This window comes from Oncorhynchus tshawytscha, unplaced genomic scaffold (genome assembly GCF_018296145.1).
Source record: "Oncorhynchus tshawytscha isolate Ot180627B unplaced genomic scaffold, Otsh_v2.0 Un_contig_5596_pilon_pilon, whole genome shotgun sequence".
NCBI lineage: Eukaryota > Metazoa > Chordata > Actinopteri > Salmoniformes > Salmonidae > Oncorhynchus > Oncorhynchus tshawytscha.
The window spans coordinates 66541-91478 of NW_024608933.1; the positions used below are offsets into that span (position 1 = coordinate 66541).

Consider the following 24938-nt stretch of genomic DNA (forward strand, 5'->3'; position numbering starts at 1 on the left):
CAGAGAGAGAGAGAGAGAGAGAGAGACAGAGAGACAGGGAGAGAGAGAGAGAGAGGTCAGTCGTGATGAGCGGAGGTTGACTCCTGGTGACGCAAAGAGAGACCGAGCAGGGTGAAAGGAGGAGGCAGACAGAATGGCTGCCCGGTGCCGCAGCTCCAAATGCACCGTAGAAAGGAACGGATTCAAGCGGGAACTCGATACCTGGCGGCACAAACTGATCAACTGCGTCGGTAAGAAGAAACCTTGGCATCTTTTTGTAAATGGCCTTTTGAACTTGGAAGCGATTTTACATCCCCAAAGTACAAAAAGGGAAAGATCCACAACATGAGTTAAACCCGGTTTAGCTGTAACGTTAGCCGCTAATGCTAAATGCCTTTAATAACAGCAGGTAACTGACGTTAGCCGCTAATGCTAAATGCCTTTAATAACAGCAGGTAACTGACGTTAGCCGCTAATGCTAAATGCCTTTAATAACAGCAGGTAACTGACGTTAGCCGCTAATGCTAAATGCCTTTAATAACAGCAGGTAACTGACGTTAGCCGCTAATGCTAAATGCCTTTAATAACAGCAGGTAACTGACGTTAGCCGCTAATGCTAAATGCCTTTAATAACAGCAGGTAACTGACGTTAGCCGCTAATGCTAAATGCCTTTAATAACAGCAGGTAACTGACGTTAGCCGCTAATGCTAAATGCCTTTAATAACAGCAGGTAACTGACGTTAGCCGCTAATGCTAAATGCCTTTAATAACAGCAGGTAACTGACGTTAGCCGCTAATGCTAAATGCCTTTAATAACAGCAGGTAACTGACGTTAGCCGCTAATGCTAAATGCCTTTAATAACAGCAGGTAACTGACGTTAGCCGCTAATGCTAAATGCCTTTAATAACAGCAGGTAACTGACGTTAGCCGCTAATGCTAAATGCCTTTAATAACAGCAGGTAACTGACGTTAGCCGCTAATGCTAAATGCCTTTAATAACAGCAGGTAACTGACGTTAGCCGCTAATGCTAAATGCCTTTAATAACAGCAGGTAACTGACGTTAGCCGCTAATGCTAAATGCCTTTGATAACAGCAGGTAACTGACGTTAGCCGCTAATGCTAAATGCCTTTAATAACAGCAGGTAACTGACGTTAGCCGCTAATGCTAAATGCCTTTAATAACAGCAGGTAACTGACGTTAGCCGCTAATGCTAAATGCCTTTAATAACAGCAGGTACTGACGTTACGCTAATGCTAAATGCCTTTAATAACAGCAGGTAACTGACGTTAGCCGCTAATGCTAAATGCCTTTAATAACAGCAGGTAACTGACGTTAGCCGCTAATGCTAAATGCCTTTAATAACAGCAGGTAACTGACGTTAGCCGCTAATGCTAAATGCCTTTAATAACAGCAGGTAACTGACGTTAGCCGCTAATGCTAAATGCCTTTGCAAGCTGTCTTTAATAACTGCAGGTAGTTTAACATGTCCGTTTTCTGTTGACTCCGTTTCTCTTTGTCCTGTCTTGGCTGTTTCCAATGTATGTCCCTGTAAAAACACCTCGTAGAAGTCCATGATTTCTAGCAGCTAACAAGCTAGTTGGATTAGCTTAACTAACTAAACCGTGTTTGTTATGGTTACTATAACTAGCTATAATGTGTTTGTTATGGTTACTATAACTAGCTATAACGTGTTTGTTATGTTACTATAACTAGCTATAACGTGTTTGTTATGTTACTATCACTAGCTGTCGTGTTTGTTATGGTTACTATAACTAGCTATAACGTGTTTGTTATGTTACTATCACTAGCTGTCGTGTTTGTTATGGTTACTATAACTAGCTACCGTGTTTGTTATGGTTACTATAACTAGCTATAACGTGTTTGTTATGGTTACTATAACTAGCTGTCGTGTTTGTTATGGTTACTATAACTAGCTAAAACGTGTTTGTTATGGTTACTATAACTAGCTATAACGTGTTTGTTATGGTTACTATAACTAGCTATAACGTGTTTGTTATGGTTACTATAACTAGCTATAACGTGTTTGTTATGGTTACTGTAACTAGCTATAACGTGTTTGTTATGGTTACTGTAACTAGCTACCGTGTTTGTTATGGTTACTATAACTAGCTATAACGTGTTTGTTATGGTTACTATAACTAGCTATAACATGTTTGTTATGGTTACTATAACTAGCTATAACGTGTTTGTTATGGTTACTATAACTAGCTATAACATGTTTGTTATGGTTACTATAACTAGCTATAATGTGTTTGTTATGGTTACTATAACTAGCTGTAACGTGTTTGTTATGGTTACTATAACTAGCTATAACGTGTTTGTTATGGTTACTATAACTAGCTATAACGTGTTTGTTATGGTTACTATAACTAGCTATAACGTGTTTGTTATGGTTACTATAACTAGCTGTCGTGTTTGTTATGGTTACTATAACTAGCTAAAACGTGTTTGTTATGGTTACTGTAACTAGCTATAACATGTTTGTTATGGTTACTATAACTAGCTGTCGTGTTTGTTATGGTTACTATAACTAGCTAAAACGTGTTTGTTATGGTTACTATAACTAGCTATAACGTGTTTGTTATGGTTACTATAACTAGCTATAACGTGTTTGTTATGGTTACTATAACTAGCTATAACATGTTTGTTATGGTTACTATAACTAGCTATAACATGTTTGTTATGGTTACTATAACTAGCTACCGTGTTTGTTATGGTTACTATAACTAGCTATAACGTGTTTGTTATGGTTACTATAACTAGCTATAACGTGTTTGTTATGGTTACTGTAACTAGCTATAACGTGTTTGTTATGGTTACTATAACTAGCTATAACGTGTTTGTTATGGTTACTATAACTAGCTATAACATGTTTGTTATGGTTACTATAACTAGCTGTCGTGTTTGATATGGTTACTATAACTAACTATAACGTGTTTGTTATGGTTACTATAACTAGCTGTCGTGTTTGTTATGGTTACTATAACTAGCTGTCGTGTTTGTTATGGTTACTATAACTAGCTACCGTGTTTGTTATGGTTACTATAACTAGCTACCGTGTTTGTTATGGTTACTATAACTAGCTGTCATGTTTGTTATGGTTACTATAACTAGCTATAACGTGTTTGTTATGGTTACTATAACTAGCTATAACGTGTTTGTTATGGTTACTATAACTAGCTATAATGTGTTTGTTATGGTTACTATAACTAGCTATAATGTGTTTGTTATGGTTACTATAACTAGCTATAACATGTTTGTTATGGTTACTATAACTAGCTATACCGTGTTTGTTATGGTTACTATAACTAGCTATAACGTGTTTGTTATGGTTACTATAACTAGCTATAATGTGTTTGTTATGGTTACTATAACTAGCTATAACATGTTTGTTATGGTTACTATAACTAGCTATAACGTGTTTGTTATGGTTACTATAACTAGCTATAATGTGTTTGTTATGGTTACTATAACTAGCTATAATGTGTTTGTTATGGTTACTATAACTAGCTATAACATGTTTGTTATGGTTACTATAACTAGCTATACCGTGTTTGTTATGGTTACTATAACTAGCTATAACATGTTTGTTATGGTTACTATAACTAGCTACCGTGTTTGTTATGGTTACTATAACTAGCTATAACGTGTTTGTTATGGTTACTATAACTAGCTATAACGTGTTTGTTATGGTTACTGTAACTAGCTATAACGTGTTTGTTATGGTTACTATAACTAGCTATAACGTGTTTGTTATGGTTACTATAACTAGCTATAACATGTTTGTTATGGTTACTATAACTAGCTGTCGTGTTTGATATGGTTACTATAACTAACTATAACGTGTTTGTTATGGTTACTATAACTAGCTGTCGTGTTTGTTATGGTTACTATAACTAGCTGTCGTGTTTGTTATGGTTACTATAACTAGCTACCGTGTTTGTTATGGTTACTATAACTAGCTACCGTGTTTGTTATGGTTACTATAACTAGCTGTCGTGTTTGTTATGGTTACTATAACTAGCTATAACGTGTTTGTTATGGTTACTATAACTAGCTATAACGTGTTTGTTATGGTTACTATAACTAGCTATAATGTGTTTGTTATGGTTACTATAACTAGCTATAATGTGTTTGTTATGGTTACTATAACTAGCTATAACATGTTTGTTATGGTTACTATAACTAGCTATACCGTGTTTGTTATGGTTACTATAACTAGCTATAACGTGTTTGTTATGGTTACTATAACTAGCTATAATGTGTTTGTTATGGTTACTATAACTAGCTATAACATGTTTGTTATGGTTACTATAACTAGCTATAACGTGTTTGTTATGGTTACTATAACTAGCTATACCGTGTTTGTTATGGTTACTATAACTAGCTGTCGTGTTTGTTATGGTTACTATAACTAGCTATAACGTGTTTGTTATGGTTACTATAACTAGCTATAACGTGTTTGTTATGGTTACTATAACTAGCTATACCGTGTTTGTTATGGTTACTATAACTAGCTATACCGTGTTTGTTATGGTTACTATAACTAGCTGTCGTGTTTGTTATGGTTACTATAACTAGCTATACCGTGTTTGTTATGGTTACTATAACTAGCTATAACGTGTTTGTTATGGTTACTATAACTAGCTATAACGTGTTTGTTATGGTTACTATAACTAGCTATAACGTGTTTGTTATGGTTACTGTAACTAGCTATAACGTGTTTGTTATGGTTACTATAACTAGCTGTCGTGTTTGCTATGGTTACTATAACTAGCTATAACGTGTTTGTTATGGTTACTATAACTAGCTATAACGTGTTTGTTATGGTTACTATAACTAGCTATAACGTGTTTGTTATGGTTACTATAACTAGCTATACCGTGTTTGTTATGGTTACTATAACTAGCTATAACGTGTTTGTTATGGTTACTATAACTAGCTATAACATGTTTGTTATGGTTACTATAACTAGCTATAACGTGTTTGTTATGGTTACTATAACTAGCTATAACGTGTTTGTTATGGTTACTATAACTAGCTATAACATGTTTGTTATGGTTACTATAACTAGCTATAACGTGTTTGTTATGGTTACTATAACTAGCTATAACGTGTTTGTTATGGTTACTATAACTAGCTGTCATGTTTGATATGGTTACTATAACTAGCTATAACGTGTTTGTTATGGTTACTATAACTAGCTACCGTGTTTGATATGGTTACTATAACTAGCTGTCATGTTTGATATGGTTACTATAACTAGCTATAACGTGTTTGTTATGGTTACTATAACTAGCTATAACGTGTTTGTTATGGTTACTATAACTAGCTGTCGTGTTTGTTATGGTTACTATAACTAGCTATAACATGTTTGTTATGGTTACTATAACTAGCTGTCGTGTTTGTTATGGTTACTATAATTAGCTATAACGTGTTTGTTATGGTTACTATAACTAGCTATAACGTGTTTGTTATGGTTACTATAACTAGCTATAACGTGTTTGTTATGGTTACTATAACTAGCTGTCGTGTTTGTTATGGTTACTATAACTAGCTATACCGTGTTTGTTATGGTTACTATAACTAGCTATAACGTGTTTGTTATGGTTACTATAACTAGCTATAACGTGTTTGTTATGGTTACTATAACTAGCTATAACGTGTTTGTTATGGTTACTGTAACTAGCTATAACGTGTTTGTTATGGTTACTATAACTAGCTATAACGTGTTTGTTATGGTTACTATAACTAGCTGTCGTGTTTGTTATGGTTACTATAACTAGCTATAACATGTTTGTTATGGTTACTATAACTAGCTATAACATGTTTGTTATGGTTACTATAACTAGCTATACCGTGTTTGTTATGGTTACTATAACTAGCTATACCGTGTTTGTTATGGTTACTATAACTAGCTATAACGTGTTTGTTATGGTTACTATAACTAGCTATAATGTGTTTGTTATGGTTACTATAACTAGCTGCTGTTCGAGTCAAGGGTCTTTATTGTCATGGGGAAACATGTTTACATTGGCCAAAAACAAGTGACATAAACCAAAAAAGACACAACATGAACAAAAACATAGAAATGAACAGTAAACATTACACAAAAAAAACCAGGAAGAGTAGCTGCTACGTTTGCAACAGGCTAACACACACACACACACACACCCATTTGGTGGTGGTGGTGTTGTTGGTGTTGTTGCGAACATGAGTAGCGAGGTGTTGGTGTAGCGAACATGAGTAGCGAGGTGTTGGTGTTGTTGTAGCGAACATGAGTAGCGAGGTGTTGGTGTTGTTGTTGTTGTAGCGAACATGAGTAGCGAGGTGTTGTTGTTGTTGTTGTTGTAGCGAACATGAGTAGCGAGGTGTTGGTGTTGGTGTTGTTGTAGCGAACATGAGTAGTGAGGTGTTGGTGTTGTTGTTGTTGTAGCGAACATGAGTAGCGAGGTGTTGTTGTTGTTGTTGTAGCGAACATGAGTAGCGAGGTGTTGTTGGTGTTGTTGTAGCGAACATGAGTAGCGAGGTGTTGGTGTTGTTGTTGTTGTGGCGAACATGAGTAGCGAGGTGTTGTTGTTGTTGTAGCGAACATGAGTAGCGAGGTGGTGGTGTTGGTGTTGTTGTTGTAGCGAACATGAGTAGCGAGGTGTTGGTGTTGGTGTTGTTGTAGCGAACATGAGTAGCGAGGTGTTGGTGTTGTTGTTGTTGTTGTAGCAAACATGAGTAGTGAGGTGTTGGTGTTGTTGGTGTTGTTGTAGCGAACATGAGTAGCGAGGTGTTGTTGTTGTAGCGAACATGAGTAGTGAGGTGTTCGTGTTGTTGTTGTTGTTGTAGCGAACATGAGTAGCGAGGTGTTGGTGTTGTTGGTGTTGTTGTTGTAGCGAACATGAGTAGCAAGGTGTTGGTGTTGTTGTTGTTGTAGAACATGAACATGAGTAGCGAGGTGGTGTTGTTGTTGGTGTTGTTGTTGTAGCGAACATGAGTAGCGAGGTGTTGGTGTTGGTGTTGTTGTAGCGAACATGAGTAGCGAGGTGGTGTTGTTGTTGTTGTAGCGAACATGAGTAGCGAGGTGGTGTTGTTGTTGTTGTAGCGAACATGAGTAGCGAGGTGGTGTTGTTGTTGGTGTTGTTGAGATGCTTGTTTTCCCTCCGGTAGTCTGCTGGAATAGACTATTGAGGATGAAGATCATTTCAATCACTTCATTAAATAGGAAATAATATGAACTGAGGGTGCTTGTCAACAACAGCCGCTGTTTGTTTGTCTATTTGTTTATTTTATGTTTAACCTGTAGCCTAATCTCACAACTGTTCACGTCAATATAATGCGTTTTGATAATAATATAATGTGTTTTGATAACTGCCAATTAACTAGACATGTCCATTTAATAATTTCATAATTACACAAGGTGACAACAACAAACTGAAGTTCTCTTCAAAGGGGGAGACACTCTACCTATACCCATCCTGCCCTGCCTCCAGACTCCAAACTGTTACAGACCTATACCCATCCTGCCCTGCCTCTAGACTCCAAACTGTTACATACCTATACCCATCCTGCCCTGCCTCCAGACTCCAAACTGTTCCAGACCTATACCCATCCTGCCCTGCCTCCAGACTCCAAACTGTTACAGACCTATACCCATCCTGCCCTGCCTCCAGACTCCAAACTGTTCCAGACCTATACCCATCCTGCCCTGCCTCCAGACTCCAAACTGTTACAGACCTATACCCATCCTGCCCTGCCTCTAGACTCCAAACTGTTACAGACCTATACCCATCCTGCCCTCTCTAGACTCCAAACTGTTACAGACCTATACCCATCCTGCCCTGCTTCTAGACTCCAAACTGTTACAGACCTATACCCATCCTGCCCTGCTTCTAGACTCCAAACTGTTACAGACCTATACCCATCCTGCCCTGCTTCTAGACTCCAAACTGTTACAGACCTATACCCATCCTGCCCTGCTGCCCTCTAGACTCCAAACTGTTACAGACCTATACCCATCCTGCCCTGCCTCTAGACTCCAAACTGTTACAGACCTATACCCATCCTGCCCTGCCTCTAGACTCCAAACTGTTACAGACCTATACCCATCCTGCCCTGCCTCTAGACTCCAAACTGTTACAGACCTATACCCATCCTGCCCTACCCATCCTGCCTCTAGACTCCAAACTGTTACAGACCTATACCCATCCTGCCCTGCCTCTAGACTCCAAACTGTTACAGACCTATACCCATCCTGCCCTGCCTCTAGACTCCAAACTGTTACAGACCTATATCCATCCTGCCCTGCCTCTAGACCCAAACTGTTACAGACCTATACCCATCCTGCCCTGCCTCTAGACTCCAAACTGTTACAGACCTATACCCATCCTGCCCTGCCTCTAGACTCCAAACTGTTACAGACCTATACCCATCCTGCCCTGCCTCTAGACTCCAAACTGTTACAGACCTATATCCATCCTGCCCTGCCTCTAGACTCCAAACTGTTACAGACCTATACCCATCCTGCCCTGCCTCTAGACTCCAAACTGTTACATACCTATACCCATCCTGCCCTGCCTCTAGACTCCAAACTGTTACAGACCTATACCCATCCTGCCCTGCCTCTAGACTCCAAACTGTTACAGACCTATATCCATCCTGCCCTGCCTCTAGACCCAAACTGTTACAGACCTATACCCATCCTGCCCTGCCTCTAGACTCCAAACTGTTACAGACCTATATCCATCCTGCCCTGCCTCTAGACTCCAAACTGTTACAGACCTATACCCATCCTGCCCTGCCTCTAGACTCCAAACTGTTACAGACCTATACCCATCCTGCCCTGCCTCTAGACTCCAAACTGTTACAGACCTATACCCATCCTGCCCTGCCTCTAGACCCAAACTGTTACAGACCTATATCCATCCTGCCCTGCCTCTAGACTCCAAACTGTTACAGACCTATACCCATCCTGCCCTGCCTCTAGACTCCAAACTGCTACAGACCTATATCCATCCTGCCCTGCCTCTAGACCCAAACTGTTACAGACCTATACCCATCCTGCCCTGCCTCTAGACTCCAAACTGTTACAGACCTATACCCATCCTGCCCTGCCTCTAGACTCCAAACTGTTACAGACCCATATCCATCCTGCCCTGCCTCTAGACTCCAAACTGTTACAGACCTATACCCATCCTGCCCTGCCTCTAGACTCCAAACTGTTACAGACCTATACCCATCCTGCCCTGCCTCTAGACCCAAACTGTTACAGACCTATATCCACTAGACCCAAACTGTTACAGACCTATCCATCCTGCCCTGCCTCTAGACCCAAACTGTTACAGACCTATACCCATCCTGCCCTGCCTCTAGACTCCAAACTGTTACAGACCTATACCCATCCTGCCCTGCCTCTAGACTGTTACAGACCTATACCCATCCTGCCCTGCCTCTAGACTCCAAACTGTTACAGACCTATACCCATCCTGCCCTGCCTCTAGACTCCAAACTGTTACAGACCTATATCCATCCTGCCCTGCCTCTAGACTCCAAACTGTTACAGACCTATACCCATCCTGCCCTGCCTCTAGACTCCAAACTGTTACAGACCTATACCCATCCTGCCCTGCCTCTAGACTCCAAACTGTTACAGACCTATACCCATCCTGCCCTGCCTCTAGACTCCAAACTGTTACAGACCTATACCCATCCTGCCCTGCCTCTAGACTCCAAACTTTTACAGACCTATATCCATCCTGCCCTGCCTCTAGACTCCAAACTGTTACAGACCTATACCCATCCTGCCCTGCCTCTAGACTCCAAACTGTTACAGACCTATACCCATCCTGCCCTGCCTCTAGACTCCAAACTGTTACAGACCTATACCCATCCTGCCCTGCCTCTAGACTCCAAACTGTTACAGACCTATACCCATCCTGCCCTGCCTCTAGACTCCAAACTGTTACAGACCTATACCCATCCTGCCCTGCCTCTAGACCCAAACTGTTACAGACCTATACCCATCCTGCCCTGCCTCTAGACTCCAAACTGTTACAGACCTATACCCATCCTGCCCTGCCTCTAGACTCCAAACTGTTACAGACCTATATCCATCCTGCCCTGCCTCTAGACCCAAACTGTTACAGACCTATACCCATCCTGCCCTGCCTCTAGACCCAAACTGTTACAGACCTATATCCATCCTGCCCTGCCTCTAGACCCAAACTGTTACAGACCTATACCCATCCTGCCCTGCCTCTAGACTCCAAACTGTTACAGACCTATATCCATCCTGCCCTGCCTCTAGACCCAAACTGTTACAGACCTATACCCATCCTGCCCTGCCTCTAGACCCAAACTGTTACAGACCTATACCCATCCTGCCCTGCCTCTAGACTCCAAACTGTTACAGACCTATATCCATCCTGCCCTGCCTCTAGACCCAAACTGTTACAGACCTATATCCATCCTGCCCTGCCTCTAGACCCAAACTGTTACATACCTATACCCATCCTGCCCTGCCTCTAGACTCCAAACTGTTACAGACCTATACCCATCCTGCCCTGCCTCTAGACTCCAAACTGTTACAGACCTATACCCATCCTGCCCTGCCTCTAGACTCCAAACTGTTACAGACCCATACCCATCCTGCCCTGCCTCTAGACCCAAACTGTTACAGACCTATACCCATCCTGCCCTGCCTCTAGACCCAAACTGTTACAGACCTATACCCATCCTGCCCTGCCTCTAGACCCAAACTGTTACAGACCTATACCCATCCTGCCCTGCCTCTAGACCCAAACTGTTACAGACCTATATCCATCCTGCCCTGCCTCTAGACCCAAACTGTTACAGACCTATACCCATCCTGCCCTGCCTCTAGACCCAAACTGTTACAGACCTATACCCATCCTGCCCTGCCTCTAGACCCAAACTGTTACAGACCTATACCCATCCTGCCCTGCCTCTAGACCCAAACTGTTACAGACCTATACCCATCCTGCCCTGCCTCTAGACCCAAACTGTTACAGACCTATATCCATCCTGCCCTGCCTCTAGACCCAAACTGTTACAGACCTATATCCATCCTGCCCTGCCTCTAGACTCCAAACTGTTACAGACCTATACCCATCCTGCCCTGCCTCTAGACTCCAAACTGTTACAGACCTATACCCATCCTGCCCTGCCTCTAGACCCAAACTGTTACAGACCTATACCCATCCTGCCCTGCCTCTAGACCCAAACTGTTACAGACCTATACCCATCCTGCCCTGCCTCTAGACTGTTACAGACCTATACCCATCCTGCCCTGCCTCTAGACTGTTACAGACCTATACCCATCCTGCCCTGCCTCTAGACTGTTACAGACCTATATCCATCCTGCCCTGCCTCTAGACCCAAACTGTTACAGACCTATATCCATCCTGCCCTGCCTCTAGACCCAAACTGTTACAGACCTATATCCATCCTGCCCTGCCTCTAGACTCCAAACTGTTACAGACCTATACCCATCCTGCCCTGCCTCTAGACTCCAAACTGTTACAGACCTATACCCATCCTGCCCTGCCTCTAGACCCAAACTGTTACAGACCTATACCCATCCTGCCCTGCCTCTAGACCCAAACTGTTACAGACCTATACCCATCCTGCCCTGCCTCTAGACTGTTACAGACCTATACCCATCCTGCCCTGCCTCTAGACTGTTACAGACCTATACCCATCCTGCCCTGCCTCTAGACTGTTACAGACCTATATCCATCCTGCCCTGCCTCTAGACCCAAACTGTTACAGACCTATACCCATCCTGCCCTGCCTCTAGACCCAAACTGTTACAGACCTATATCCATCCTGCCCTGCCTCTAGACCCAAACTGTTACAGACCTATATCCATCCTGCCCTGCCTCTAGACCCAAACTGTTACAGACCTATATCCATCCTGCCCTGCCTTTCTAAGGTCTTCGAAAGCCAAGTTAACAAACAGATCACTGACCATTTCGAATCCCACCGTACCTTCTCCACTATGCAATCTAGTTTCAGATCTGGTCATGGGTGCACCTCAGCCACGCTCAAGGTTCTAAATGATATCATAACCGCCATCGATAAAAGACAGTACTGTGAAGCCGTATTCATCAACCTGGCCAAGGCTTTCGACTCTGTCAATCACCATTTCTTATCAGCAGACTCAACAGCCTTGGTTTCTCAAATGACTGCCTCACCTGGTTCATCAACTACTTGTCAGATAGAGTTCCGTGTGTCTAATCGGAGGGCATGTTGTCCGGACCTCTGGCAGTCTCTATGGGGGTACCACACGGTTCAGTTCTCGGGCCGACTCTTTTCTCTGCATATATCAATGATGTCGCTCTTGCTGCTGGTGATTCTCTGATCCACCTCTACTCAGGCGACACCATTCTGTATACATCTGGCCCTTCTTTGGACACTGTGCTATCAAACCTCCAGACGAGTTTCAATGCCATACAACTCTCCTTCCGTGGCCTCCAACTGCTCTTAAATGTCAGTAAAACTAAATGCATGCTCTTCAACCGATTGCTGCCCGCACCCGCCTGCCCGTCCAGCATCACTACTCTGGACTGTTCTGACTTAGAATACATGGACAACTACAAATACCTAGGTGTCTGGTTAGACTGTAAACTCTCCTTCCAGACTCACATTAAGCATCTGCAATCCAAAATCAAATCTAAATTCGGCTTCCTATTTTGCAAACAAAGCCTCCTTCACTCATGCTGCCAAACATACCCTCGTAAAACGGACTATCCTACCGATCCTCGATCCTTCGGCGTTGTCATTTACAAAATAGCCCCCAACACTCAGCAAACTGGATGTAGTCTACAGATCTTGGGTTGCTCCCCAAGCCGGCTGGTCCTTCGTTCTATTGGTTCGGTTGCCAGAGACGCGGCCCAGTCGTTCAGTCTTTTTGTTCTGTATCTACGGACCCGACCCAGTCATTCAGTCTTTTTGTTCTGTATCTATGGACGCGACCCAGTCGTTCAGTCTTTTTGTTCTGTATCTATGGACGCGACCCAGTCGTTCAGTCTTTTTGTTCTGTATCTATGGACGCGACCCAGTCGTTCAGTCTTTTTGTTCTGTATCTATGCACAGCTGCACTTAATTTAAACTTTTTTTTGTTCAGTTGACATTTTATTTGTATATATATCCATAAAAATGATGCCGGCTGATTCATGATATCGACTGGCTAAGAAACGCTGCCTCCGTCTCCAATAACTACTGCCTGTCGCTAACTAGCCAGCTAACCTCGGAAGCTAATCAGCAAGCTAGCAAGAAAAGACAAAGGGATTGCAAAACGGGTTAGCATAATTCTACCCCTATAAGTGTTTTTTTCTAAATATTAGCTATCTAACAAGTTTTCTGGAGACTGATGACGTTGTCCACCGTATGCGCTTCCGGGAGCTTGATTTGCGTCTAGACTGAGGAGAAACGTTTTGCTCTGAGACCAGGTCGGAGTTGAAGACCGCTGTCATAGCTATTCTACTACGTTTTGCTCTGAGACCAGGCTGGAGTTGAAGACTGCTGTCATAGCTAGTCTACTACGTTTTGCTCTGAGACCAGGCTGGAGTTGAAGACTGCTGTCAAAGCTATTCTACTACGTTTTGCTCTGAGACCAGGCTGGAGTTGAAGACTGCTGTCATAGCTATTCTACTACGTTTTGCTCTGAGACCAGGCTGGAGTTGAAGACTGCTGTCATAGCTATTCTACTACGTTTTGCTCTGAGACCAGGCTGGAGTTGAATACTGCTGTCATGGCTATTCTACTACGTTTTGCTCTGAGACCAGGCTGGAGTTGAAGACTGCTGTCATAGCTATTCTACTACGTTTTGCTCTGAGACCAGGCTGGAGTTGAAGACTGCTGTCATAGCTATTCTACTACGTTTTGCTCTGAGACCAGGCTGGAGTTGAAGACTGCTGTCATAGCTATTCTACTACATTTTGCTCTGAGACCAGGCTGGAGTTGAAGACTGCTGTCATAGCTATTCTACTGCTATTCTACTACTCCTCTACACTCTAACCACTAGGCTACCTGCCTCCTCTACACTCTAACCACTAGACTACCTGCCTCCTCTACACTCTAACCACTAGGCCACCCTGCCCCCTCTACACTCTAACCACTAGACTACCTGCCTCCTCTACACTCTAACCACTAGACTACCTGCCTCCTCCACACTCTAACCACTAGTCTACCTGCCTCCTCTAACCACTAGTCTACCTGCCTCCTCTACACTCTAACCACTAGTCTACCTGCCTCCTCTACACTCTAACCACTAGACTACCTGCCTCCTCCACACTCTAACCACTAGACTACCTGCCTCCTCCACACTCTAACCACTAGACTACCTGCCTCCTCCACACTCTAACCACTAGTCTACCTGCCTCCTCTAACCACTAGTCTACCTGCCTCCTCTACACTCTAACCACTAGTCTACCTGCCTCCTCTACACTCTAACCACTAGACTACCTGCCTCCTCTACACTCTAACCACTAGACTACCTGCCTCCTCCACACTCTAACCACTAGACTACCTACCTCCTCCACACTCTAACCACTAGACTACCTGCCTCCTCCACACTCTAACCACTAGACTACCTGCCTCCTCCACACTCTAACCACTAGTCTACCTGCCTCCTCTAACCACTAGTCTACCTGCCTCCTCTACACTCTAACCACTAGTCTACCTGCCTCCTCTACACTCTAACCACTAGGCTACCTGCCTCCTCTACACTCTAACCACTAGGCTACCTGCCTCCTCTAACCACTAGACTACCTGCCTCCTCTACACTCTAACCACTAGTCTACCTACCTCCTCTACACTCTAACCACTAGGCTACCTACCTCCTCTACACTCTAACCACTAGGCTACCTGCCTCCTCTACACTCTAACCACTAGGCTACCTGCCTCCTCTACACTCTAACCACTAGGCTACCTGCCTCCTCTAACCACTAGACTACCTGCCTCCTCTACACTCTAACCACTAGTCTACCTACCTCCTCTACACTCTAACCACTAGGCTACCTACCTCCTCTACACTCTAACCACTAGGCTACCTACCTCCTCTACACTCTAACCACTAGGCTACCTGCCTCCTCTACACTCTAACCACTAGACTACCTGCCTCCTCTACACTCTAACCACTAGACTACCTGCCTCCTCTACACTCTAACCACTAGACTACCTGCCTCCTCTACACTCTAACCACTAGACTACCTGCCTCCTCTACACTCTAACCACTAGGCTACCTGCCTCCTCTACCTCCTCTAACCACTAGACTACCTGCCTCCTCTTTACTCTAACCACTAGTCTACCTGCCTCCTCTACACTCTAACCACTAGGCTACCTACCTCCTCTACACTCTAACCACTAGACTACCTACCTCCTCTACACTCTAACCACTAGACTACCTGCCTCCTCTACACTCTAACCACTAGGCTACCTGCCTCCTCTACCTCCTCTAACCACTAGACTACCTGCCTCCTCTTTACTCTAACCACTAGTCTACCTGCCTCCTCTTTACTCTAACCACTAGTCTACCTACCTCCTCTACACTCTAACCACTAGACTACCTACCTCCTCTACACTCTAACCACTAGTCTACCTGCCTCCTCTCCACTCTAACCACTAGACTACCTGCCTCCTCTACACTCTAACCACTAGGCTACCTACCTCCTCTACACTCTAACCACTAGTTGATATGTATGTGTCTATTCCAGGGTTCGAGAGCATTCTGGAGGGAATCTATGGCCCGTTGCTGCTCAGAGACCTCAATATTTTTGATGGTGAGTGTCAGTGTGTGTGTGTGTGTCTGTGTCTGTCTGTCTGTCTGTCTGTCTGTCTGTCTGTCTGTCTGTCTGTCTGTGTGTGTGTGTGTGTGTGTGTGTGTGTGTGTGTGTGTGTGTGTGTGTGTGTGTGTGTGTGTGTGTGTGTGTGTGTGTGTGTGTGTGTGTGTGTGTGTGTGTGTGTGTGTGTGTGTGTGTGTGTGTGTGTGTGTGTGTGTGTGTGTGTGTGTGTGTACACGTGTTCGCTCCCAGTTGGTGCCACTGAGACTTTATTGACTGTGTGTCTGTGTGTGTGTGTGTGTGTGTGTGTGTTTCCAGACTGTGAACCCGAGGAGCTAGAGGACTGGGCAGTGAAGGCCAGTTGTTCCTTCTGCAGCCTGCTGATCAATGTAAGTTCAGCTCCGTGATACAAACGGACTGCTATTTTCTGTCTTGATTTAGTTCCAGCTCTCTGACGGAAACGCTTCAGTTAGTTCCAGCTCTCTGACGGAAACACTTCAGTCTAGTTCCAGCTCTCTGACGGAAACACTTCAGTCTAGTTCCAGCTCTCTGACGGAAACGCTTCAGTCTAGTTCCAGCTCTCTCACGGAAACGCTTCAGTTTAGTTCCAGCTCTCTGACAGAAACGCTTCAGTTAGTTCCAGCTCTCTCAGGGAAACGCTTCAGTTTAGTTCCAGCTCTCTGACGGAAACGCTTCAGTTAGTTCCAGCTCTCTCAGGGAAACGCTTCAGTTTAGTTCCAGCTCTCTCAGGGAAACGCTTCAGTTTAGTTCAACTATATCAGATTTACTGGGTTTCTCTGTCAGTCGCTGACTGGAGCTGTTGTCGACTATATCTTCTGTTGTCGTTCAGGTGACGTTGGTTGTGTTCCGCTGCTCAGACGTTGCGGTGAATCAACCAATGGTTGCGCGCCACGTCATGGACTGCGTCATGGACTTATGATGTGGTTAGTTCCTGATATATAAAATATGGATCCAGAAACGTTCGGTGAATCAACCAATGGTTGCGCGCCACGTCATGGACTGCGTCATGGACTTATGATGTGGTTAGCTGATATATAAAATATGGATCCAGACGTTGCGGTGAATCAACCAATGGTTGCGCGCCACGTCATGGACTGCGTCATGGACTTATGATGCGGTTAGCTGATATATAAAATATGGATCCAGACGTTGCGGTGAATCAACCAATGGTTGCGTGCCACGTCATGGACTGCGTCATGGACTTATGATGCGGTTAGCTGATATATAAAATATGGATCCAGACGTTGTAAGATCTGGCAGGCGTCTGGGCAGAGGAACGCCCCCTACGGCGTTGTTGCGGTTTTGTATGTGTTGTTACGTCGCGTCGGTGATGTCATTGTCTCTTCCTCCTCTAATAGGACCATGTCCCAGTGGCCGCCTCCCCCTCAGACGACACGCCCTCCCAAGCCCCTTCCCTCTCGGACAGCAGTCTATCAGCTCACAGGTTCCTCCACGCTGTGTTCCATAAGAAAGGTGAGTCCCCGTCCGACCAGAACAGAGACGACAGCGTTTACACTCTTAATGCTAACGCTGTGTTCCATAAGAAAGGTGAGTCCCCGTCCGACTAGAACAGAGACGACAGCGTTTACACTCTTAATGCTAACAGCGCTACGTAGCATCGTTGGCTACCTGGTTTATACGCGCTAAGATACATGTACGTAGACAGTGTGCTTACCTGTGATTGGCTGAGATACATGTACGTAGACAGTGTGCTTACCTGTGATTGGCTGAGATACATGTACGTAGACAGTGTGCTTACCTGTGATTGGCTGAGATACATGTACGTAGGCAGTGTGTTTACCTGTGATTGGCTGAGATACATGTACGTAGGCAGTGTGCTTACCTGTGATTGGCTGTCTGTCCAGAGCTGGCGTCCAGTGGAGACCCTAACGTCCCTCTGGTGGCCCAGGAACTGATGAAGAGGATGGTGAGGCAGTTTGCCATGGAGTACGCCTCCAAGACACGCCTTACCACCACCACAGGCTCCCAGCGTTCTGACCTCGACTCACCTCTAGACCTCACTGTGACACGGAACCAGGAGGGGGAACCCACACCAGGTAGAGAACCCGACAGGACTTAGAATCCATACCAGGTAGAGAACCAACACCAGATAGAGAACCCAACAGGACATAGAACCAATACCAGATAGAGAACCCAACAGGACATAGAACCCACACCAGGTAGAGGACCCAACAGGACTTGGAACCCACACCAGGAAGAGAACCAACAGGGCTTAGAACCCACACCAGGTAGAGAGCTCAACAGGGCTTAGAACCCACACCGGGTAGAGAGCCCAACAGGGCTTAGAACCCACACCGGGTAGAGAGCCCAACATGGCTTAGAACCCACACCGGGCAAAGAGCCCAAGAGGGCTTAAAACCCACACCGGGCAGAGAGCCCAACAGGGCTTAGAACCCACACCGGGTAGAGAACCCAACAGAACATAGAACCCACACCGGGTAGAGAGCGCAACAGAGCTTAGAACCCACACTGGGTAGAGAGTGCACCAGGGCTTAGAACCCACACCGGGTAGAGAGCGCACCAGGGCTTAGAACCCACACCGGGTAGAGAGCGCACCAGGGCTTAGAACCCACACCGGGCAGAGAGCCCAACAGGGCTTAGAACCCACACCGGGTAGAGAGCGCACCAGGGCTTAGAACCCACACCGGGTAGAGAGCGCACCAGGGCTTAGAACCCACACCGGGTAGAGAGTCCAACATGGCATAGAACCCACACCGGGCAAAGAGCCCAAGAGGGCTTAAAACCCACACCGGGCAGAGAGCCCAACAGGGCTTAGAACCCACACCGGGTAGAGAACCCAACAGAACATAGAACCCACACCGGGTAGAGAGCGCAACAGAGCTTAGAACCCACACTGGGTAGAGAGCGCACCAGTGCTTAGAACCCACACCGGGTAGAGAGCGCACCAGGGCTTAGAACCCACACTGGGGCTTAGAACCCACACCGGGCAGAGAGCCCAACAGGGCTTAGAACCCACATTGGGTAGAGAGCGCACCAGGGCTTAGAACCCACATTGGGTAGAGAGCGCACCAGGGCTTAGAACCCACACCGGGTAGAGAGCGCACCAGGGTTTAGAACCCACACCGGGTAGAGAGCGCACCAGGGCTTAGAACCCACACCGGGTAGAGAGCGCACCAGGGTTTAGAACCCACACCAGGTGGGGTATACTACAAAGCGGGAACAATGAGTTAGCCAGCTAACTTGCCTAACTATCTTTACATTGTTTTTTTTAAAGATGAGCTTAAAATGGGCAAGGTCTAATTGGCTCTTTCGCTAAGCCCCGCCCTGGAATTTTGGGCAACCAATTGCAACGCTCCAAGTGATAGCAACTGTAGTCGAGCCCAAAATGCATGAAGGGCAGTGGGAAAAATCGGAGTTTAAATGGTTAAATAATTAAACAGCGAACCAGGTACTGATTCCTGAAATGCAGAGCCTGTTGGGAGTATTATTAGAATCCCAAAACTATATTTTTGTTAGTGTTTGCTAGCTCAGCTGGTTAGCTTAGCTCAACTGGTTAGCTAGCTCAGCTGGTTAGCTTAGCTCAGCTGGTTAGCTTAGCTCAGCTCTTTCTTATTGACCACCAAACGTTGTTAACGCTAGCTAGCCACTTGCTAGAACTTGTTTTCTCTAAATGGATGCTAGCTAGCGAAGTTGGCTATATTAGGAATTTTAACTCACCTTGCTGTCGACATCAGCAAACGATCTGAAAGCACTTTTATAATCCCCAAATGGGTTAGCAACTCGTACTATACAGGGTGTATTCAGTGGCTAGCCACACTACGAAACAACTTGACCAGGTTTCCCGTGAAGACATTGTAGCGACAATCCACCACAACATACCCAAGAGTTTCCTGATTTAGCAGTGTTTATTTTCATTGCGTTTATTAAAAACATAGTTTGTGATCATTGTGAGGAGATTTCTCCAATGGTTAGAAGGGGGAAAATGGGCTTCCGGGGGAAAACGCTGTCGGAGGTTGCATCAGTATCCAAGGGAACCAGAGGTTGCATCAGTATCCAAGGGAGCCAGGGTTGCATCAGTATCCAAGGGAGCCAGAGGTTGCATCAGTATCCAAGGGAGCCAGAGGTTGCATCAGTATCCAAGGGAGCCAGAGGTTGCATCAGCATCCAAGGGAGCCAGGGGTTGCATCAGTATCCAAGGGAGCCAGAGGTTGCATCAGCATCCAAGGGAGCCAGAGGTTGCATCAGTATCCAAGGGAGCCAGAGGTTGCATCAGTATCCAAGGGAGCCAGAGGTTGCATCAGTATCCAAGGGAGCCAGAGGTTGCATCAGTATCCAAGGGAGCCAGAGGTTGCATCAGTTGCATGCATCAGTATCCAAGGAGCCAGAGCATCAGAGGTTGCATCAGTATCCAAGGGAGCCAGAGGTTGCATCAGTATCCAAGGGAACCAGAGGTTGCATCAGTATCCAAGGGAGCCAGAGGTTGCATCAGTATCCAAGGGAGCCAGAGGTTGCATCAGTATCCAAGGGAACCAGAGGTTGCATCAGTATCCAAGGGAACCAGAGGTTGCATCAGTATCCAAGGGAACCAGAGGTTGCATCAGTATCCAAGGGAGCCAGAGGTTGCATCAGTATCCAAGGGAGCCAGAGGTTGCATCAGTATCCAAGGGAGCCAGAGGTTGCATCAGTATCCAAGGGAGCCAGAGGTTGCATCAGTATCCAAGGGAGCCAGAGGTTGCATCAGTATCCAAGGGAACCAGAGGTTGCATCAGTATCCAAGGGAGCCAGAGGTTGCATCAGTATCCAGAGGTTGCATCAGCCAGAGGTTGCATCAGTATCCAAGGCCAGAGCCAGAGGTTGCATCAGTATCCAAGGGAGCCAGAGGTTGCATCAGTATCCAAGGGTATCCAAACCAGAGGTTGCATCAGTATCCAAGGGAACCAGAGGTTGCATCAGTATCCAAGGGAACCAGAGGTTGCATCAGTATCCAAGGGAGCCAGAGGTTGCATCAGTATCCAAGGGAGCCAGAGGTTGCATCAGTATCCAAGGGAACCAGAGGTTGCATCAGTATCCAAGGGAGCCAGAGGTTGCATCAGTATCCAAGGGAGGTTGCATCAGTATCCAAGGGAGCCAGAGGGTTTTAGCGAAGGGTCGATGGATTCAACACCCGAAAACGCATATCTATAAGTATCTATAAGTATCATATCTATAAGTATCTATAAGTATCATATCTATAAGTATCTATAAGTATCATATCTATAAGTATCTATAAGTATCATATCTATAAGTATCATATCTATAAGTATCTATAAGTATCATATCTATAAGTATCATATCTATCATATCTATAAGTATCTATAAGAGTATCATATCTATAATATCTATAAGTATCATATCTATAAGTATCTATAAGTATCTATAAGTATCATATCTATAAGTATCTATAAGTATCATATCTATAAGTATCATCCGTGCTTATCAACGATACCTGGCTAACTATTTGATCCTGCTTTGTAGTAGGCTGCTCTGGGAGAGAACCCACACCTAGGTTGAGGATACCCAGGTCAGGATAACGTTGTAGCACCTAGGTTGAGGATACCCAGGTCAGGATAATGTTGTAGCACCTAGGTTGAGGATTACCCAGGTCAGGATAACGTTGTAGCACCTAGGTTGAGGATTACCCAGGTCAGGATAACGTTGTAGCACCTAGGTTGAGGAGCACCTAGGTTGAGGATAGCACCTAGGTTGAGGATAACGTCCAGGTCAGGATAACGTTGTTAGGTTGAGGTAGCACCTAGGTTGAGGAGGATTACCCAGGTCAGGATAACCTAGGTTGAGGATTACCCAGCACCTACGGTTGAGGATTACCCAGGTCAGGATAACGTTGTAGCACCTCAGTTGAGGATTACCAGGTCAGGATAACGTTCTAGCACCTAGGTTGAGGATTACCCAGGTCAGGATAACGTTGTAGCACCTAGGTTGAGGATTACCCAGGTCAGGATAACGTTGTAGCACCTGAGGTTACCCAGGTCAGGATTAGCACCCAGGTCAGGATAACGTAGCACCTAGGTTGAGGATTACCCAGGTCAGGATAACGTTGTAGCACCTAGGTTGAGGATTACCCAGGTCAGGATAACGTTGTAGCACCTAGGTTGAGGATTACCCAGGTCAGGATAACGTTGTAGCACCTAGGTTGAGGATTACCCAGGTCAGGATTACCCAGGTCAGGATAACGTTGTAGCACCTAGGTTGAGGATTACGTTGTAGCACCAGGATTCAGGTCAGGATAACGTTGTAGCACCTAGGTTGAGGATTACCCAGGTCAGGATAACGTAACGTTGTAGCACCTAGGTTGAGGATTACCCAGGTCAGGATAACGTTGTAGCACCTAGGTTGAGGATTACCCAGGTCAGGATAACGTTGTAGCACCTAGGTTGAGGATTACCCAGGTCAGGATAGCACCTAGGTTGAGGTAGCACCTCGGTTGAGGATTACCCAGGTCAGGATAACGTTGTGAGGCAGGTCAGGATAACGTTGGCACCTTGAGGATTACCCAGGTCAGGATAACGTTGTAGCACCTAGGTTGAGGATTACCCAGGTCAGGATAACGTTGTAGCACCTCAGGTTGAGGATTACCCAGGTCAGGATAACGTTGTAGCACCTAGGTTGAGGATTACCCAGGTCAGGATAACGTTGTAGCACCTGAGGTTACCCAGGAGGATTACGTTGTAGCACCAGGTCAGGATAACGTTGTAGCACCTAGGTTGAGGATTACCCAGGTCAGGATAACGTTGTTGAGGATTACCCAGGTCAGGATAACGTAGCACCTCGGTTGAGGATTACCCAGGTCAGGATAACGTTGTAGCACCTAGGTTGAGGATTACCCAGGTCAGGATAACGTTGTAGCACCTAGGTTGAGGATTACCCAGGTCAGGATAACGTTGTAGCACCTAGGTTGAGGATTACCCAGGTCAGGATAACGTTGTAGCACCTCGGTTGAGGATTACCCAGGTCAGGATAACGTTGTAGCACCTAGGTTGAGGATTACCCAGGTCAGGATAACGTTGTAGCACCTAACGTTGTAGCACCTGAGGAGGTCAGGATTACACCAGGTCAGGATAACGTTGCTTTTTGAGGATTACCCAGGTCAGGATAACTTTGAGGAACCCAGGTCAGGACGTTGAACCAGCACCTCGGTTGGGACCAGGACCACACCAGGTCAGGATAACTAGCTTTGGGCACACAGATTCACTAATACCCTCATGCTAACTAGCATTGATTCTAATATCTCATGCTAACTAGCATTGATTCTAATATCTCATGCTAGGACCTAGAACCACACCATTGAGAACCCTAATATCTCATGCAACAACTAGCATTGCTGGAACCCAACAGGACCTAGAGCCACACCACTTAGAATTCAGGACCTAGAACCACACCTAGAGAACCCAACAGGACCTATGCACCACGTAGAAAACCCAACAGGACCTAGAACCACACCACGTAGAGAACCCAACAGGACCTAGAACCACACCACGTAGAGAACCCAACAGGACCTAGAACCACACCACGTAGAGAACCCAACAGGACCTAAAACCAATACCAGGACTTAGAACCAACACCACGTAGAGAACCCAACAGGACCTAGAACCACACCACGTAGAGAACCCAACAGGACCTAGAACCAACACCACGTAGAGAACCCAACAGGACATAGAGCCACACCACGTAGAGAACCCAACAGGACCTAGAGCCACACCACGTAGAGAACCCAACAGGACCTAGAACCACGTAGAGAACCCACAGGTAGAGAACCCAGGACAGGACCTAGAGAACCCAACAGACCTAAAACCACACCACGTAGAGAACCCAACAGGACCTAGAACCACACCACGTAGAGAACCCAACAGGACCTAGAACCACACCCAGAACCCAACAGGTAGAGAACCCAACAGGACCTAGAGGACCACACCACGTAGGAGAACCCAGGACAGGACCTAGAGAACCCAACAGGAGAACCACACCACGTAGGAGAACCCAACAGGACCTAGAACCACAGGACCTAGAACCACACCACGTAGAGAACCCAACAGGACCTAGAGAACCCCAGGACCACCAGGTAGAGAACCCAACAGGACCTAGAGCCACACCACCCAACAGGTAGAACCACACCAGAGAACCCAACAGGACCTAGAGCCACACCACGTAGAGAACCCAACAGGACCTAGAACCCACCACGTAGAGAACCCAACAGGACCTAGAGCCACACCACGTAGAGAACCCAACAGGACCTAGAGCCACCCGTAGAGAACCCAACAGGACCTAGAACCACACCACGTTTAGAGAACCCAACAGGACCTAGTAGAGAACCCAACAGGACCTGCCGTGACCTCTAGAGAACCCAACAGGACTAGAGCCACACACAGGTAGAGAACCCAACAGGACCTCGAGAACCCAACAGGACCTAAAACCACACCATAGAGAACCCAACAGGACCTAGAGCCCACCAGTAGAGAACCCAACAGGACCTGCCTGACCTTTGACTAGAACCCAACAGGACCTGCCTGACCTAGAACCACACCACTGACCAGTTGCCTGAACCCTCTGACCCCAGACCTAGAACCACACCACGTAGAGAACCCAACAGGACCTGCCTGACCTCTGACAACAGGTGACCTAGAACCACACCACTGACCTGGAGAACCCAACAGGACCTGACTAGTTGTCTGACTAGTTGTCTGACCTCTGACTAGTTGTCTGACCTCTGACTAGTTGTCTGACTAGTTGTCTGACCTCTGACTAGTTGTCTGACCTCTGACTAGTTGTCTGATTCCTTCTCCCGTAGCGGACAGTGTGCTCGACCTCTCCAAGCGGAACTCTGCCAGCTCGGCCTCCACGTCACCCACCATTCACAAAGCCTCAGGGTGAGTGTCTCTCCTCTCATTGGTCCATAATGTCCATACCAGCACGATACTTAGTATGCCTAGCCAATAGATGCCGTCGTTACTATTTACCATGCATTGACAATACAATATTTCACTATTATAGCCTGTACGGCAAAACCACAACATAATTCAGAGTAGTGGGACAGTGTTAGGTGGTCTGTATCAGTAGACTGTCTGTCTAGTGGTGGATGTAGTGGG

General features: G+C 45.7%; 1 protein-coding gene across 1 annotated transcript; it reads left to right on the plus strand.

The window, feature by feature from the left end:
- On the plus strand, positions 1-24719 carry LOC121844004 (ligand-dependent nuclear receptor corepressor-like protein; the record flags this gene model as incomplete). The annotated part of the gene is given in 6 exon segments (XM_042313862.1): positions 1-230; positions 15730-15795; positions 16114-16184; positions 17175-17289; positions 17682-17873; positions 24641-24719. Coding segments are annotated over 6 exon segments (620 nt in total), but the record flags the coding sequence as incomplete, so codon positions are not given.
- Positions 24720-24938: the final 219 nt, after the last annotated feature.